At 49.2% G+C, this 15,591-nt stretch overlaps 1 protein-coding gene across 2 annotated transcripts in view; it reads right to left on the bottom strand.

Moving 5' to 3' along the window:
* Positions 1–2,893: 2,893 nt before the first annotated feature.
* cenpo (centromere protein O) overlaps positions 2,894–15,591 on the bottom strand; it is a 38,450-nt gene continuing 25,752 nt past the window's right edge. For both annotated transcript variants that reach the window (XM_068028432.1, XM_068028433.1), the window contains 2 exons: positions 6,022–6,193; positions 2,894–5,233 (listed from right to left, as the gene is read on the bottom strand). In XM_068028432.1, the coding sequence (XP_067884533.1) occupies positions 5,070–5,233; positions 6,022–6,193 (336 nt within the window). In that variant the 3' untranslated portion in view covers positions 2,894–5,069. The remainder of the gene's footprint in view (positions 5,234–6,021; positions 6,194–15,591) is intronic.

Raw genomic sequence — 15,591 nt, forward strand, 5'->3', positions numbered from 1 at the left:
CTCCTGGAGTGGCAGAGTGGGGTCTACATGAGTTACCTATTTCTAGTGGGGTGGCTATCTTGTTGGCCCCGACTTTTCAGCCGAATATCTTGGGCGTCAAGGAGCTTGTGCCAGGCCACTTGCTCCATCTTGCCATTAGCCTGGGTGACGTACTGCTCCACTTTGTGAACGCATACACGGCTAGGCCCAGCGCATTGCAAGCACGCTTCTTTAAAGAAGTGGCCGCTCTCTTGAACTCTATCAATAGTGGCGAGTACTTCATCCTCAGGAGTGACTTTAACTATACCCTCGAAGTGAAGGATCGCTCCAGTCCCCAGCGCGGCCAAGCATCGGAGGAGAGGTTGAAGGAACTGCTCAGCTCCCTCGACTTGGCGGACGCCTGGCAGAATCTCCATCCCGACTCCAGCGCTTTCACATGGCGGTCTGGAGGAGGAGGGTCCCGAATCGACCGCCTCTACATTTCGCAGGCATATGTCTCCTGCATCTCGGCAGCCTCCATATGGTTGGTGCTTGCGCGGACCACCACCTGGTGTGGGCGGAGCTCACTCTGCTCCACACGCAGTCAGAGTCTTCGTACTGTCACTTTAACAATCGGTTGCTAGAAGACGGGCGATTCCAGGAATCATTCCATCGATTTTGGGCTGACTGGAGAAGGAAGCAAGGGGTTTCTCCTCCTTGAGGCTATGGTGGGATGTGGGCAAGACTCACATTTGTGTCTTCTGTCAGGAGTACATGAAGGGGTCGACCAAGAGGTGGGAGGCCGAGATTGGACGCCTGGAGAGGGAGGTGCTCGACTTGGAGTCCCGTCTTGGTCAGGCCGCCGTGGACCTGGCCCCGTGGCAGGCATACAGCAGGAGGGCATGCTGAGGAACCTGCAACTTGTAGGGTCCCGAGGCACGCAAGTGAGGTCGAGGATCCAGATCCTGGAATATTTGGACTATGCCTCACCTTTCTTCTACTCGCTGGAAAAATGATGGAGGGTCGTAAGCAGCTCGTCGACGACAGATCGTCCATCGTGGATTCGGAAGAAATGGGCCTCTTGGTCCATACCTATTATGACGCGTTGTTCTCTCCGGATCTGCCAATCGAGGATGCGTGCAGAGTTTTGTGGGAGAACCTGCCGAAGGTCAGCCCAGAAGGCGCCGAAGGATTGGAGGCTCTGCTAATGTTGGCGGTGCTGACCGGCGCTCTCGAAGGGCAAATCCTCAAGGCTGGACAGACCAACCATGGAGTTCCTCAGGGCGTTCTAGGTCGTCCTGGGGGGGGCGATTATGCGCGGGTCCTCAGGGAAAGCCTGGCAACCGGGGAGATGCCGCTCTCGTGGCGCAGGGCAGTCATCATCCTACTGCCAAAGAGGGGTGATCTCAGTTTGCTTAAGAACTGGCGTCCGGTCTCCCTCCTCAGCACAGATTATAAGATCGTTGCCCGAGTTGTGTCTACCTGCCTGGGTTCCGTGCTGGCCCACATGATCCACCCCGACCAGTCCACCCAGAACAACATCCAGCTGGTCTTTCCCAGAGGACTGGCCTGTTGGTCACCTATCTCTCCCTCGATCAGGAAAAGGCATTAGACAGGGTGGATCATGAATATCTTTTTGGGACTTTGCGAACGTTTGGACTCCGGGTGCATTTTGTGGTCAGGGTCCGACTTTTATATGCCATTGCAGAGTGTCTGGTCAAAGTTAATCGGTCCTTGATGGCACCCCTTCGCTTTGGGAGAGGAGTGCGTCAGGGATGCCCTTGTCTGGTCAATTATGTACCATCTCCGTGGAGCATTCCTGGAGGTTGGCAGGTTTGGCTCTGCATGGGCCAGGCATGTGGGTCATTGTCTCGGCTTATGCTGATGACATGCTTCTCACGGTCACAAATTCCCATTGACTTGCGGAGGATAAGAACATAAGAACTAGGAGCATGGGCAGGCAATTCAACCCCTCCAGCCTGCTCTGCCATTCAATACGATCATGGCTGATCTCAACTCCACTTTCCTGCCCGTTCTCCATAATCCTTCAACCCATTACAAATTAAAAATCTGTCTATAAGATGCGCAAGTGCCTGCAGATCTTTTCTGCTGCATTCTCCGCAAGGATAATTTGGGAGAAATGTTCCGGAATCCTGGTGGGTCAGTTGCGGGTGGACTCCCTGCTGGAGGAGTTAAAACCTTGTGCAGGGAGCACCACGCACCTCCTCTATCTAGGAGTCCACCTGAGCCCTGCTGAGGAAGCCTGGCCGGCAAGCTGGCAGGAGTTTCAGGCACCACTCGGCTAGGGCGCTGGATAGGACTGCTCGGAGTGCTTTCCTACAGGGCCCAAGCGCTGGTCATAAACCAACTGATAGCCTCGATGCTGTGGTACCGGTTGATCACTTTGGTCCCACCCTCTGCATTTGCTACCAAGATCCAGAAGAAGCTGGTCAATTTCTTCTGGGGCAAAAGAAAACATTGGATCTCTGCTGCCGTCCTGAGTCTTCCGATTGAGGAGAGCTTCCAGTCTCTGGTGTGTGTCCACACCCAGGCTGCAATTCTCCGGCTTTGGACCCTGCAGTGATACCTGTACGTCGAGCATCCTCCCAGATGGTGTGCACTGGAAAGGTATTTTTTCCGCCTGGAGCATTGTTTTCAAGACGACATGCAGCTCCCGGTGCCAAATGGTAGCCACGCCTCTGAGGGAGTTGCCTGTCTTTTACTGGGATCTATTCAGAATCTGGAAGATGGCCACCTCCAGTCAGAGCACTCCCCTGCATGCAGAGGAGGCGGCACTGGCTGTCCGGACGGCTAGTTCTGGGGATGGACCGATGGTGGAGGAATTAACGATTCAAGTTCTTTTTTGCCCTCAGTCTGGTTCAGCAAATATACCGAGTCGGATGCGTAGGTAAAATCAATTACTTTATTTGCGCAGTCGCCGGCGGACTTACTCTGATACAGCGGCACTGACTCTAACGGAGTCTGTCAAGTCCACCAGAGTAAGTGCCACCCCCGTGATACAGATACTACCGTTTATACATTAGGATTCATGCTATACCTCCTTGTTTAACCAATCAGTGCGGTACAACTCAGCTTCGTGCTATACCTCTTTGTTTAACCCATCAGTGAGGTTAACAGCACATTAGCAGCACATTCCGTTCTCAATACAGATGCTAAATTCTGCTGATCTAGTTCCTTATCCTATAAAAGCAAGCTTTTATTCCTAACTTGGCTAAACTTCCCATCAAGCATAGTGCCATGCCCTTCTGCTCACTTCCACAGAATAGCCAAAGCCCCGGGACGCCCCTCACTTCTGATGATGAGGGGGCTCAGGAGTGTGGAGCGCTCCCGGCCGAGCTGGAACTGCACATCAGACCCAGGCCCCAAAACCCTCCTCGGGAGCCGGTCCCACACAATCAGAGTTGGCTCTCCGAAACACCCTCTGTGCCATTCCACACAGCGCGGAGGGGTGTCCTGTACAGGCTGCTCCTGCACACTCTCCACTTCCTCACCCTCGTCTGCTGCCTCAACATGCCGTGGCAGTCCGTGTTGCCATCTGGCACTGAGGGGAAACCCCAGTGGACCTCTCTCTACATGGGAGTCCTCCTTCTTTACATCAGGGACCTGGGGTGGAGGATACTACACGGGGCAATCCCATGCAATCGACTTAAGTAGGTTCACAGACTGCCAGGCCACCTGTAATTTCTGTGGCCTGGACAAGTCCATGCTCCAGGTTTATATGGAGTGTGCGAGGTTGCAGTCCCTGGACTGCTCCTCAAGATTTGGTTGCACTTCAGTCCCACACTCCTGATCTTAGGGCACCCCGTGCAGGGTGGGTGGGGGGCTGGGAGGAGGATCTCTTCATCGGTCTGCTCTTGGGCTTGCAAAGGTGGCAATTCACAGGTCTAGGCAGCGGGCCTTCGGGGGATCCATCTGCCCTGATTGCCTGCCCCTCTTCCAAGGTTACGTTTGTGCCCAGGTATCCCTGGAGAAGGAGCATGTGGTGTCCGCCGGTTCGCTTGAGGCCTTCCGCGACCAGTGGGCACCGCAGGGGCTGGAGTGCATCGTCGATGCAGACAACGCTATTTTAATTTGAGCTTTTGTTTTATTCATTTGTTTTTAATAAAAGTTATTTTATAAAATGTATATACAGGGGGCCTGAAGAATAAAGGCCCCTTCAACAAAAATAAAAGGGGCCTGGGTATAAAGGCTTTCTTCATAAAAATAAAATTGGGGTGATACTGTAAAGCTTGCTGTAGTGTAGCATTTAATTGGTCAGTTAATGGCAGTATTTGCTGAATTGGGGCAATTCAGTGTAGTGCACCCCTATGAGGAATTGGATTTTTAAATTCCCAAAGTCATTTCAAATCATATGCGTTTCTCTGGAAAACAGAGATATGACAGGAAAAGACAGGTTGTGTTTGAGTTGTGACCCTTTATCAGAAATATATCACAAGTATTATTTTTTGATATGTTACACAGGTGCACAATTTTATTCAGCTTTACAGAATCTTTATAGTAAATGGGTAAAATTCAACGAAAGCAAATAAAATAGAGTTGGAAGATGCTATAGAAATTCAAAGACCTCAGGATCCCTAAAAGCGTTTCACAGCCAACAAAGTAATCACCCTTGTAATGCAAACAAGCAATCAAATAAATAACCAGTTAATATATTTTTTGGAGATGTTGGTTGAGGGAGGAATATTGGCCAGGACAGAACTCCCGGCTCTTCTTCCAAGAGTGCGCAGGAGCTTTAACAACCATGAGAGGGCAGGCGGGACCTCGTGTTAACATCTCATTCGAAAGACGCCATTTCCGTCAGTGCAGCGCTCCCCCGGTACAGCCCCCACTGACAGTGCAGCACTCTCCAGTATTGAAGTGTCAACCTAGATTATGCGCTTAAGTCTCTAGAGTGAAACTTGAACCCATCACCTTTTGATTGAGAGTAACAATCACTGAGCCACAGAAAAAAGGTGCAGAAAATAGTGAAAAGTTACAAAATCAGTCATTTAACTAAACAATAACTCAGCTTCAAGATCAACCCAACTTGCCCCCCGCATCCTCTTCCATAGTATCTCTGCACGGGGTGGGTGAAGTGTGTGTAGCACTCACTAGCAGGAGGGGGTGGCTGAGCTGTGCGCTGCAGAGAGGCTGCTGCTCGATACGACCACTTCTTCCTTCAACTTTAAGCTGTCAAATGCTCGGTGAAGTTCCATGTTTTGGAAGAGTTGCCGATGACATTCTAACTTCGTCTTCATAGGTTCTGCATCTGCTCCTGATGTAAAATAAGACGACTTCAGTGAGTATGACGCACATGAACTCTTGCACTTTTCATTCTCTCCGCTACTGAAGGAGCAACTGCAGTGGGTCACGCCTCACCCATGCGCCCATTGTGCACTGCACTGACAGTGGATTGAATGAGGGAACTCACAACAACTGAGTCCAATGCTGACCTCACCTAATATACACACACATACACATCCAAGGCAGCAGGAGGAACCCAAACCGATTTCCCCTCTCTCTAACCCAGGGGTCACTGGACAGGCATCAGGAACAGAACTTAAAAACAAGAAATGCTGGAACCACTCAGCAGGTCTGGCAGCATCTGTGGAAAGAGAAGCAGAGTTAACGTTTCAGGTCAGTGACCCTTCATCGGAACTTCATCCAGTTCCGATGAAGGGTCACTGACCCGAAACGTTAACTCTGCTTCTCTCTCCACAGATGCTGCCAGACCTGCTGAGTGGTTCCAGCATTTCTTGTTTTTATTTCAGATTTCCAGCATCCGCAGTATTTTGCTTTTATATCAGGAACAGAACCCCTGGCTGGTTCCCCATTTCTGTAATCCAGAGGTCACTGGATAGTGATCAGGAGCAGTACTGGAGGACAGTCAGTGTCGTGGGATCACACCTCAGGAGGACTGCTATTTCAGTAGCTGTCACACCCAGTGAGGTTTGTGTATACTTCAGCAAGACTCCGTACCTTTGTGTGTGAACAATGCCAGCATTTCCAGCTGTCATTGTATAATTACCATGCGCTGGAATCTGACCCACCCCTCCCCCTTACCTGTACAGGCGAGGACAATGCCAGTCGGAAGGCAGCAATCAAGATCCCCATATACTAGCTTCACCTGGACATCCTGTTCCGTATCCCCACACCGAATGGAATACTGAAACTTCAGCAAGTTATATGCAAAATTCCTCTGTACCTGGCCTGTTAAGTACGCAGTGTGGCGTTCCTAGGAAAGAGTGTCGGCATCAGTGTCTAACTTATTATAAATCCCACAGGTTTGCAGCATAGCACTCCCAAGAGTTTCACTCTGTACCTAATCTGTGCTCTACCTATTCTGGGAGTGTCTGATGGGACAGTGTAGAGGGAGCTTTACTCTATCAAACCCATTCTATACTTGCCCTGGAAATGTTTGCTGGGACAGGGTAGAGGAAGCTTTACTCTGTATTTTTGTTTCCCCAATTCATTCATGGGCCGTGCACGTCACTGGCGAGGCCAGCATTTTTTGCTCATCCCCAATAGCCCTGGAGAAGATGGCGGGAAGCTGCTTTCTTGCTAGGCCATTTCAGAGGACATAAGAACTAGGAGCAGGAGTAGGCAAATTCAGCCCCTCAAGCCTGTCCCGCCATTCAATACGATCATGGCTGATCTCATCTCAGCCTCAACTCCAATTTCCTGCCCGTTCTCCATAACCCTTTACTAATTAAAAATCTGTCTATCTCCTCCTTAAATTTACTCAATGTCCCAGCATCCACCGCACTCTGGGTTAGTCAATTCCAGACTCTCAACCCTTTGAGAGAAGTAATTTCTCCTCATCTGTTTTAAATCTGCTACCCCTTATCCTAAAACTATGACCTCTTGTTCCACCAGAGGAAACATCCTCTCTACGTCTACTTTGTCAATCCCATTAATCATCTTATATACCTCAATTCGATCATCTCTCATTCTTCTAAACTCAAGAGAGTAAAGGCCTAAACTGCTCAATCTCTCCTCATAAAACAAACCCCTTATCTCTGGAATCAATCTAGTGAACCTCCTCTGAACTGCCTCCAATGCAACTACATCCCTCCTCAAGTAAGGGGACCAAAACTATATAAAATACATCATTTCTCACTAGAGCACTGATCTCTTCCTTTACTAACAAAGCTACACCACCTCCTTTTCCTTCCTGCCTATCCTTCCGAAATACTGAATACCCTTGGATATTCAATTCCCAAACCTGGTTTCCCTGCAACCACGTCTCAGCAATCGCCACTAAGAATCAACTACACTGCTGTGGGTTTACAGTCACATGTAGGACAGACTGGGCAAGGGCAGCAGATTTCCTTTGCTAAAGGACATTCGTGAATCAGATGAGTTTTTATGACAATTCAGTAGTTTCATAGTCACCATTACAGAGACTGGCTTTTTATTCGATAGGGATCTCACAGACACCTGTAAAATTCTAACAGGACTTGACAGGGTTGATGCAGGAAGGATGTTCCCGATGGTGGGGGAGTCCAGAACCAGGGGTCATAGTCTTAAGGATACGGGGTAAACCTTTCAGGACTGAGATGAGGAGAAATTTCTTCACCCAGAGTGGTGAGCCTGTGGAATTCGCTACCACAGAAAGCAGCTGAGGCCAAAACATTATATGTTTTCAAGAAGGAGTTAGATATAGCTCTTGGGGCGAAAGGGATCAAAGGATATGGGGGGAAAGTGGGAACAGGTTACTGAGTTGGATGATCAGCCATGATTATAATGAATGGCAGAGCAGGCTCAAAGGGCAGAATGGCCTACTCCTGCTCCTATTTTCTATGTTTTATTTATTTCATTAACTGAAGTTAAATTCCCCAGAAGTTGCATGGGGATTTGAACTCATGTCTCTGTGTTATTCGTTCAGGCCCCTGTCCCTGGATTATTTGTCCAATAACAATCACTATGCTACAAGTTTCCTATAAGTTAACCTGTGCCATACCTGATCTGGGAGTGTTTGATGGGGACAGTTTAGAAAGGGTTGTCCAACCATTTTGGGCGGAGGGCCGCATTGTGATTTTTGCTCAGCCCAGGGGGCTGGTAAGCAAATTTCGAAAGATAAAGACATTAAAGATTTATCCTCCTAATAAAAACAACAAATGTGCATTTTTGTGAAGAAGCTTTAAATGAGGAGACTAATTTATAGACTTGCTTTCTCATCACTATATTGAAAACTGACTTAGTGACATACCTAGCATTGTTTTTGCTTTAATAAGTAGTCAATCTCTTCCCGCACACTTGATATAGCGACGCAGAGTATTCTGGATAGATGTCCCCCTTTCAGGAGAGACCTTGATCATCTTCTCCCTCTACCTGCGCTCTGCGTGCATCTCGTTCTCTCTTCCCTCCCAGCTCCTCTCTAGGACTAGGGGACAGAGACTGAAAGTTTTGTGCAAAAGATGCAAGGGGAATATGAGGAAGCACCCCCCCCTCCCCCCCGCCGCACGTTATGACCCGGAACTCGCTGCCAACAAGGGTGGTGGAAGTGGAGACGATCAATGACTTCAAGAGGAAGTTGGATGGCCACCTGAGAGAAATAGACTTGCAGGGCTACAGGGATTGAGCCAGGGAGTGGGACTGACTACATAGCTCCTTGGAGAGGCGGCAAAGGCTCGATGGACAGAATGGCCTCCTTCTGTGTCGTGAGTAAATGATTCTTTGACCCTCTTTCCCACCTCTCCGTCTCTGCCTCCCGCTCCCCCCTCTCTACCCCCCACTCTCTTTCCAAACTCCGTGTCTCCAGTGTGACCCACTCAGTGTTACCCCTCTCTGTTCCCCCCACTCCCTGTCTGTCTGTTCCCCCCCAACCACTCATTGTCTGTGTCCGCCCCCTCAACACTCTCTCTCTCTTCCCCTCAACTCTTTCTCTCACTGACACTCTCGCTCCGTTCCCCCCACCCCACCCAACTCATTCACACACTCTAATGTCCTTTAGGGAAGGAAATCTGCTGTCCTTACCTGGTCCGGCCTACATGTGACTCCAGACCCACAGCAATGTGGTTGACTCTTACACGTCCTCTGAAATGGCCTAGCAAGCCACTCGGTTGTATCTAACCGCTACGAAGTCAATAAAAAGGAATGAAACCGGACGGACCACCCGGCATCGACCTAGGCACCGGAAACGACAACGACCTAGGTACTGGCAAACCCAGCCCTGTCAACCCTGCAAAGTCCTCCTTACTAACATTTGGGGGCTTGTGCCAAAGTTGGAAGAGCTGTCCCACAGACTAGTCAAGCAACAGCCTGACATAGTCATACTCACGGAATCATACCTTACAGACAATGTCCCAGACACTGCCATCACCATCCCCGGGTATGTCCTGTCCCACCGGCAGGACAGATCCAGCAGAGGTGGCGGCACAGTGGTCTACAGTAGGGAGGTAGTTGCCCTGGGCGTCCTCAACATCGACTCTGGACCCCATGAAGTCTCATGGCATCAGATCAAACATGGACAAGCAAACCTCCTGCTGATTACTACCTACAGCCCTCCCTCAGCTGATGAGTCAGTACTCCTCCATGTTGAACACCACTTGGAGGAAGCACTGAGGGAGGCGAGGGCACAAAATGTACTCTGGGTTGGGGACTTCAATGTCCATCACCAAGAGTGGCTCGGTAACATCACTACTGACCGAGCTGGCCGAGTCCTAAAGGACATATCTGCTAGACTGGATATACGGCAGGTGGTGAGGGAACCAACAAGAAGGGAAAACATACTTGACCTCGTCCTCACCAATTTGCCTGCCGCAGATGCATCTGTCCATGACAGTATTGGTAGGAATGACCACCGCACAGTCCTTGTGGAGACGATGTCCTGCCTTCACATTGAGGATACCCTCCATCGTGTTGTGTAGCACTACCACCATGCTAAATGGGATAGATTTCGATCAGAGCTAGCAATGCAAAACTGGCCATCCATGAGGTGCTGTGGGTCATCAGCAGCAGCAGAATTGTACTCCAGCACAATCTGTAACCTCATGGCCCGGCATATCCCCCACTCTACCATTACCATCAAACCAAGAGACCAACCCTGGTTCAATGAAGAGTGCGGGAGGGCATGCCAGGAGCAGCACCAGGCATACCTCAAAATGAGGAGTCAACCTGGTGAAGCTACAACAGAAGACTATCTGCGTGCCAAACTGCTTAAGCAGCATGCGATAGACAGAGCTAAGCGATTCCATAATCAACAGATCAGATCTAAGCTCTGCAGTCCTGCCACATCCAGCCGTGAATGGTGGTGGACAATTAAACAACTAACTGGAGGAGGTGGCTCCACAAATATCCCCATCCTCAATGATGGGGGAGCCCAGCACATCAGTGCAAAAGATAAGGCAGAAGCATTTGCAACAATCTTCAGCCAGAAGTGCCGAGTGGATGATCCATCTCGGCCTCCTCCTGAAGTCCCCAGCATCACAGATGCCAGACTTCAGCCAATTAGATTCACTCTGCATGATATCAAGAAACTACTGAAGGCACTGGATACTGCAAAGGCTATGGGCCCTGACAATACTCCGGCAAAAGTACTGAAGATCTGTGCTCCAGAACTTGCCGTGCCCCGAGCCAAGCTGTTCCAGTACAGCTCCAACACTGGCATCTACCCTGCAATCCTACCCTACTCCCCAGATACTGAAGTAGTCTGTGTAGAAATGCAGCAAGACTTAGACAATATCCAGGCTTGGGCTGATAATTGGCAAGTAACATTCGCACCACACAAGTGCAAGGCAACGACCATCTCCAACAAGAGAGAATCTAACCATCTCCCCTTGACAATCAATGGCATTACCATCGCTGAATCCCCCACTATCAACATCCTAGGGGCTACCATTGACCAGAAACTGAACTGGAGTAGCCATATAAATACCGTGGCTGCAAGAGCAGGTCAGAAGCTAGGAATCCTGAGGCGAGTAACTCATCTCCTGACTCCCCAAAGCCTGTCCACCATCTACAAGGCACAAGTCAGGAGTGTGATGGAATACTCTCCACTTGCCTGGATGCGTGCAGCTCCAACAACACTCAAGAAGCTCGACACCATCCAGGACAAAACAGCCCGCTTGATTGGCACCCCATCCACAAACATTCACTCTCTTCACCACCGACGCACAGTGGCAGCAGTGTGTAACATCTACAAGTTTCACTGCAGCAATGCACCAAGGCTCCTTAGACAGCACCTTCCAAACCTGCGACCTCTACCAACTAGAGGGACAAGGGCTGCAAATACATGGGAACATCGCCACCTGCAAGTTCCCCTCCAAGTCACACACCATCCTGACTTGGAACTATATCACCGTTCCTTCACTGTCGCTGGGTCAAAATCCTGGAACTCCCTTCCCAACAGCACTGTGGGTGTACCTACCTCACATGGACTGCAGCGGTTCAAGAAGGCAGTTCACCACCACCTTCTCTGGGGCAATTAGGGATGGGCAATAAATGCTGGCCTGGCCAGTGATGCCCAGATCCCATGAATGAATTAAAAAAAAAAAACTCTTGCTCCGTTCCCCCCCCCATTCTCACACACTCTCGCTCTGTCCCCCCCAACAATCACGCTCGCTCTCTCTTTTCCACCACCCCCCCCCCCCAACAACAATCGTTCTCGCTCTCCCTGTCCCCAATCACTCTCACTCTGTCTGCCCCCCCCCCCAACCGTTCTCACTCTCCCTGTCCCCAACAATCGCTCTCTATCCCCCCCTACCCCGCAACAATCACTCTCGCACTCCGCCCCCAACAAATCGCTCTCTGTCCACCCCCACCCCCCCAATAATCGCTCTCGCTCTCTCTGTCCCCCCCAAATACACTCTCCTCTCACTCAGTTGCAGAGGGTAATCGCTCTTTTAAAGTTCTTTTTTAAATGATGGCTCAGTTTCACAGGTGACAGCTGCTGACATCGGGAACAGCTGTTTCCCAACAGATTTGGGGTTTGCCGGCATGCTTTAAAAAAAAAAGTCAGAGCCCACCGGAAAACCCCACGTCTAATGGGAAATGGCTGTTCCCGATGTCAGCGGCTGTCACCTGTGAAACTGAGTGATTTTGTTTTTGTAAGAAGAACTGACTTTTAAAAGAACTTTAAAAGAGCGCTCCACTCTCTGCAACTGAGTGAGAGTCAACAGCTGTCACCTGTGAAACTGACAGCGCAATAGCTTAAAAGCCAGACTGACAAAGAGAAATTTCTCATCTCCAGCCACGGTGAGGATGAGGACGAGGAACAGCCCCTAAAACAGTTTACACTTGCAGGCAGTCTGTAGGACAACCCTGGTTTAGAAGGAGCTTTACTCTGTAATAACTTGTGCTGTACCTGTCCTGGGAGCATTTGTTAGGATAGTGTTATTGGTTCTGGATCGTCAGTATGAGGAGCTAGGCACAAAATTAACAGAATCTCAAAAGCTAATAATCTCTGGAATATTACTTGAGCCACGTGCAAATTGGCATACGGCAAATAAGATTAGAGAAATTAATGTGCGGCTCAAAGACTGGTGTGGTAGAGCTGGATTCCGGTTCATGGGGCACTGGCACCAGTACTGGGGAAAGTGGGACGGTCTAAACCTGAACCTTGATGAGACCAGTGTTTTAGCAAGCCGCATAACTACGGAAGTAGAGAGAGAGTTTTAAATAGTGGTAGCAAGGGATCAAATTTGAGAAGACGTGGTAAATCAAAGAGTAAAGACAAGGCAAGAGAGAAATGTATTAACATAGGAAAAGATAAACAGATTGTGACAGGAAGAGGCAGTGAGTACAAACCCAAGAATAAATCAGCAGACAAGGCGAGAGGTTACAAAAATAATAAAAGGACAAAATTAAAGGCTCTGAATCTGAATGCACGAGCATTCGAAACAAAACAGATGAACTGATAGCTAGAAATAAATAAGTACAATCTGATAGTCATTACAGAGACATGGCTGCAGGATGACATAGGTTGGGAACTGAATATTGAAGGGTACATGATATTTAGGAAGGATAGGAAGCTCGAAAAAGGTGGAGGGGTGGCTCTGTTAATTAATGATGGTATTAGCACAATACAGAAGGATTACCTAAGTTCAGGAAACCAGGATGTAGAAGCAGTTTGGGTCGAGATGAGAAATGATAAAGGCAAGAAGTAATTTGTGGGAGTAGTGTACAGGCCCCCTAACAGTAACTACACGGTAGGATGGGGTATAAAGGAGGAAATAATGGGAGCTTGTCAGCTTTTTATTTAAAAAGTTCTGTCCGTTGGATTGCTAACCTAACAAGTTTTGACTTTTGTTTTTGGTTTTTCAGTAGATTTGTTGGGAATTTAGAATAGTGGGAATGGAGGTTAAGGCAGTTGTATGTTCCTCCTGCAGAATGTGGGAGGTAAGGGTCGCCAAGAGTGTCCCTGCTGACTGCATCTGCGGGAAGTGCACCCAACTCCAGCTCCTCGAGAACCGCGTTAGGGAACTGGAGCTGGAGCTGGATGAACTTCGGATCATTCGGGAGGCGGAGGGGGTTATTGAGAGGAGTTCTGGGGAGGTAGTCACACCTCAGGTAAAAGAAGTAGGTAGATGGGTTACCATCAGGGGAAGGAGAGGGAACCAGCAGGCAGTGCAGGGATCCACTGTGGCCGTTTCCCTCAACAGGTATACCGTTTTGGATACTGTTGCGGGGGACGACTTACCAGGGGTAAGCAATGGGGTACAGGTATCTGGCACAGAGTCTGTCCCTGTTGCTCAGAAGGGAAGGGGGAAGAGGAGCAGAGCATTAGTTATTGGGGACTCCATAGTAAGGGCAACAGATAGGAGGTTCTGTGGGAACGAGAGAGACTCACGGTTGGTGTGTTGCCTCCCAGGTGCCAGGGTTCGTGATGTCTCGGATCGTGTTTTTGGGATCCTTAAGGGGGAGGGGGAGCAGCCCCAAGTCGTGGTCCACATAGGCACCAACGACATAGGTAGGAATAGAGATGGGGATTTAAGACAGAAATTCAGGGAGCTAGGGTGGAAGCTTAGAGCGAGAACAAACAGAGTTATCATCTCTGGGTTGTTGCCCGTGCCACGTGATAGCGAAGCGAGGAATAGGGAGAGAGAGGAGTTGAACACGTGGCTGCAGGGATGGTGGAGGAGGGAGGGTTTTGGTTTCCTGGATAATTGGGGCTCTTTCTGGGGTAGGTGGGACCTCTACAAACAGGATGGTCTTCACCTGAACCAGAGGGGTACCAATATCCTGGGGGGGGGAGATTTGCTAGTGCTCCGGGGGGGGGGGGGGGGGGGGGGTTTAAACTAATTCAGCAGGGGAATGGGAACCTAAATTGTAGTTCCAGTGTACAGGATGTTGAGAGTAGTGAGGTCAGGGATAAGGTTATAAGGACACAAGAGGGCACTGGCAAGCAAGAACTTGGTTTAAAGTGTCTACTTCAACGCCAGGAGCATCCGGAATAAGGTGGGTGAGCTTGCAGCATGGGTTGGTACCTGGGATCTCGATGTAGTGGCCATTTCAGAGACATGGGTAGAGCAGGGGCAGGAATGGATGTTGCAGGTTCCGGAATTTAGATGTTTCAGTAAGAACAGAGAAGAGGGTAAAAGAGGGGGGGGTGTGGCATTGTTAATCAAGGAGAGTATTACAGCGACAGAAAGGACGTTTGAGGACTCGTCTACTGAGGTAGTATGGGCCGAGGTTAGAAACAGGAGAGGAGAGGTCACCCTGTTGGGAGTCTTCTATAGACCTCCGAATAGTTCCAGAGATGTAGAGGAAAGGATAGCGAAGATGATTCTCGACGGGGCGAGAGTAACGGGGTAGTTGTTATGGGGGACTTTAACTTTCCAAATATTGACTGGAAATACTATAGTTTTTGTCCAGTGTGTGCAGGAGGGTTTTCTGACACAGTATGTGGACAGGCCAACCAGGGGCGATGCCACATTGGATTTGGTACTGGGTAATGAACCCGGCCAGGTGTTAGATTTAGATGTAGGTGAGCACTTTGGTGATAGTGATCACAATTCGTTTAGGTTTATCTTAGCGATGGGCAGGGACAGGTATATACCGCAGGGCAAGAATTATAGCTGGGGGAAAGGAAATTATGATGCGATTAGGCAAGATTTAGGATGCGTAGGATGGGGAAGGAAACTGCAGGGGATGGGAACAATCGAAATGTGGAGCTTATTCAACGAGCAGCTACTGTGTGTCCTTGATAAGTATGTCCCTGTCAGGCAGGGAGGAAGTTGTCGAGCGAGGGAGCCGTGGTTTACTAAAGAAGTTGAAGTGTTTGTCAAGAGGAAGAAGGCGGCTTATGTTAAGATGAGACGTGAAGGCTCAGTTAGGGCGCTTGAGAGTTACAAGCTAGATCTAAAGGGAGAGCTAAGAAGAGCAAGGAGAGGACACGAGAAGTCATTGGCGGATAGGATCAGGGAAAACCCTAAGGCTTTCTATAGGTATATCAGGAATAAAAGAATGACTAGAGTTAGATTAGGGCCAATCAAGGATAGTAGTGGGAAGTTGTGTGTGGAATCAGAGGAGATAGGGGAAGCGTTAAATGAATATTTTTCATCAGTATTTACAGTAGAGAAAGAAAATATTGTCGAGAAGAATACTGAGATTCAGACTACTAGGCTAGATGGGATTGAGGTTCACAAGGAGGAGGTGTTATCAATTTTGGAAAGTGTGAAAATAGATAAG

This window comes from Heterodontus francisci, unplaced genomic scaffold (genome assembly GCF_036365525.1).
Source record: "Heterodontus francisci isolate sHetFra1 unplaced genomic scaffold, sHetFra1.hap1 HAP1_SCAFFOLD_705, whole genome shotgun sequence".
In the NCBI taxonomy this organism is placed as follows: Eukaryota; Metazoa; Chordata; class Chondrichthyes; order Heterodontiformes; family Heterodontidae; genus Heterodontus; species Heterodontus francisci.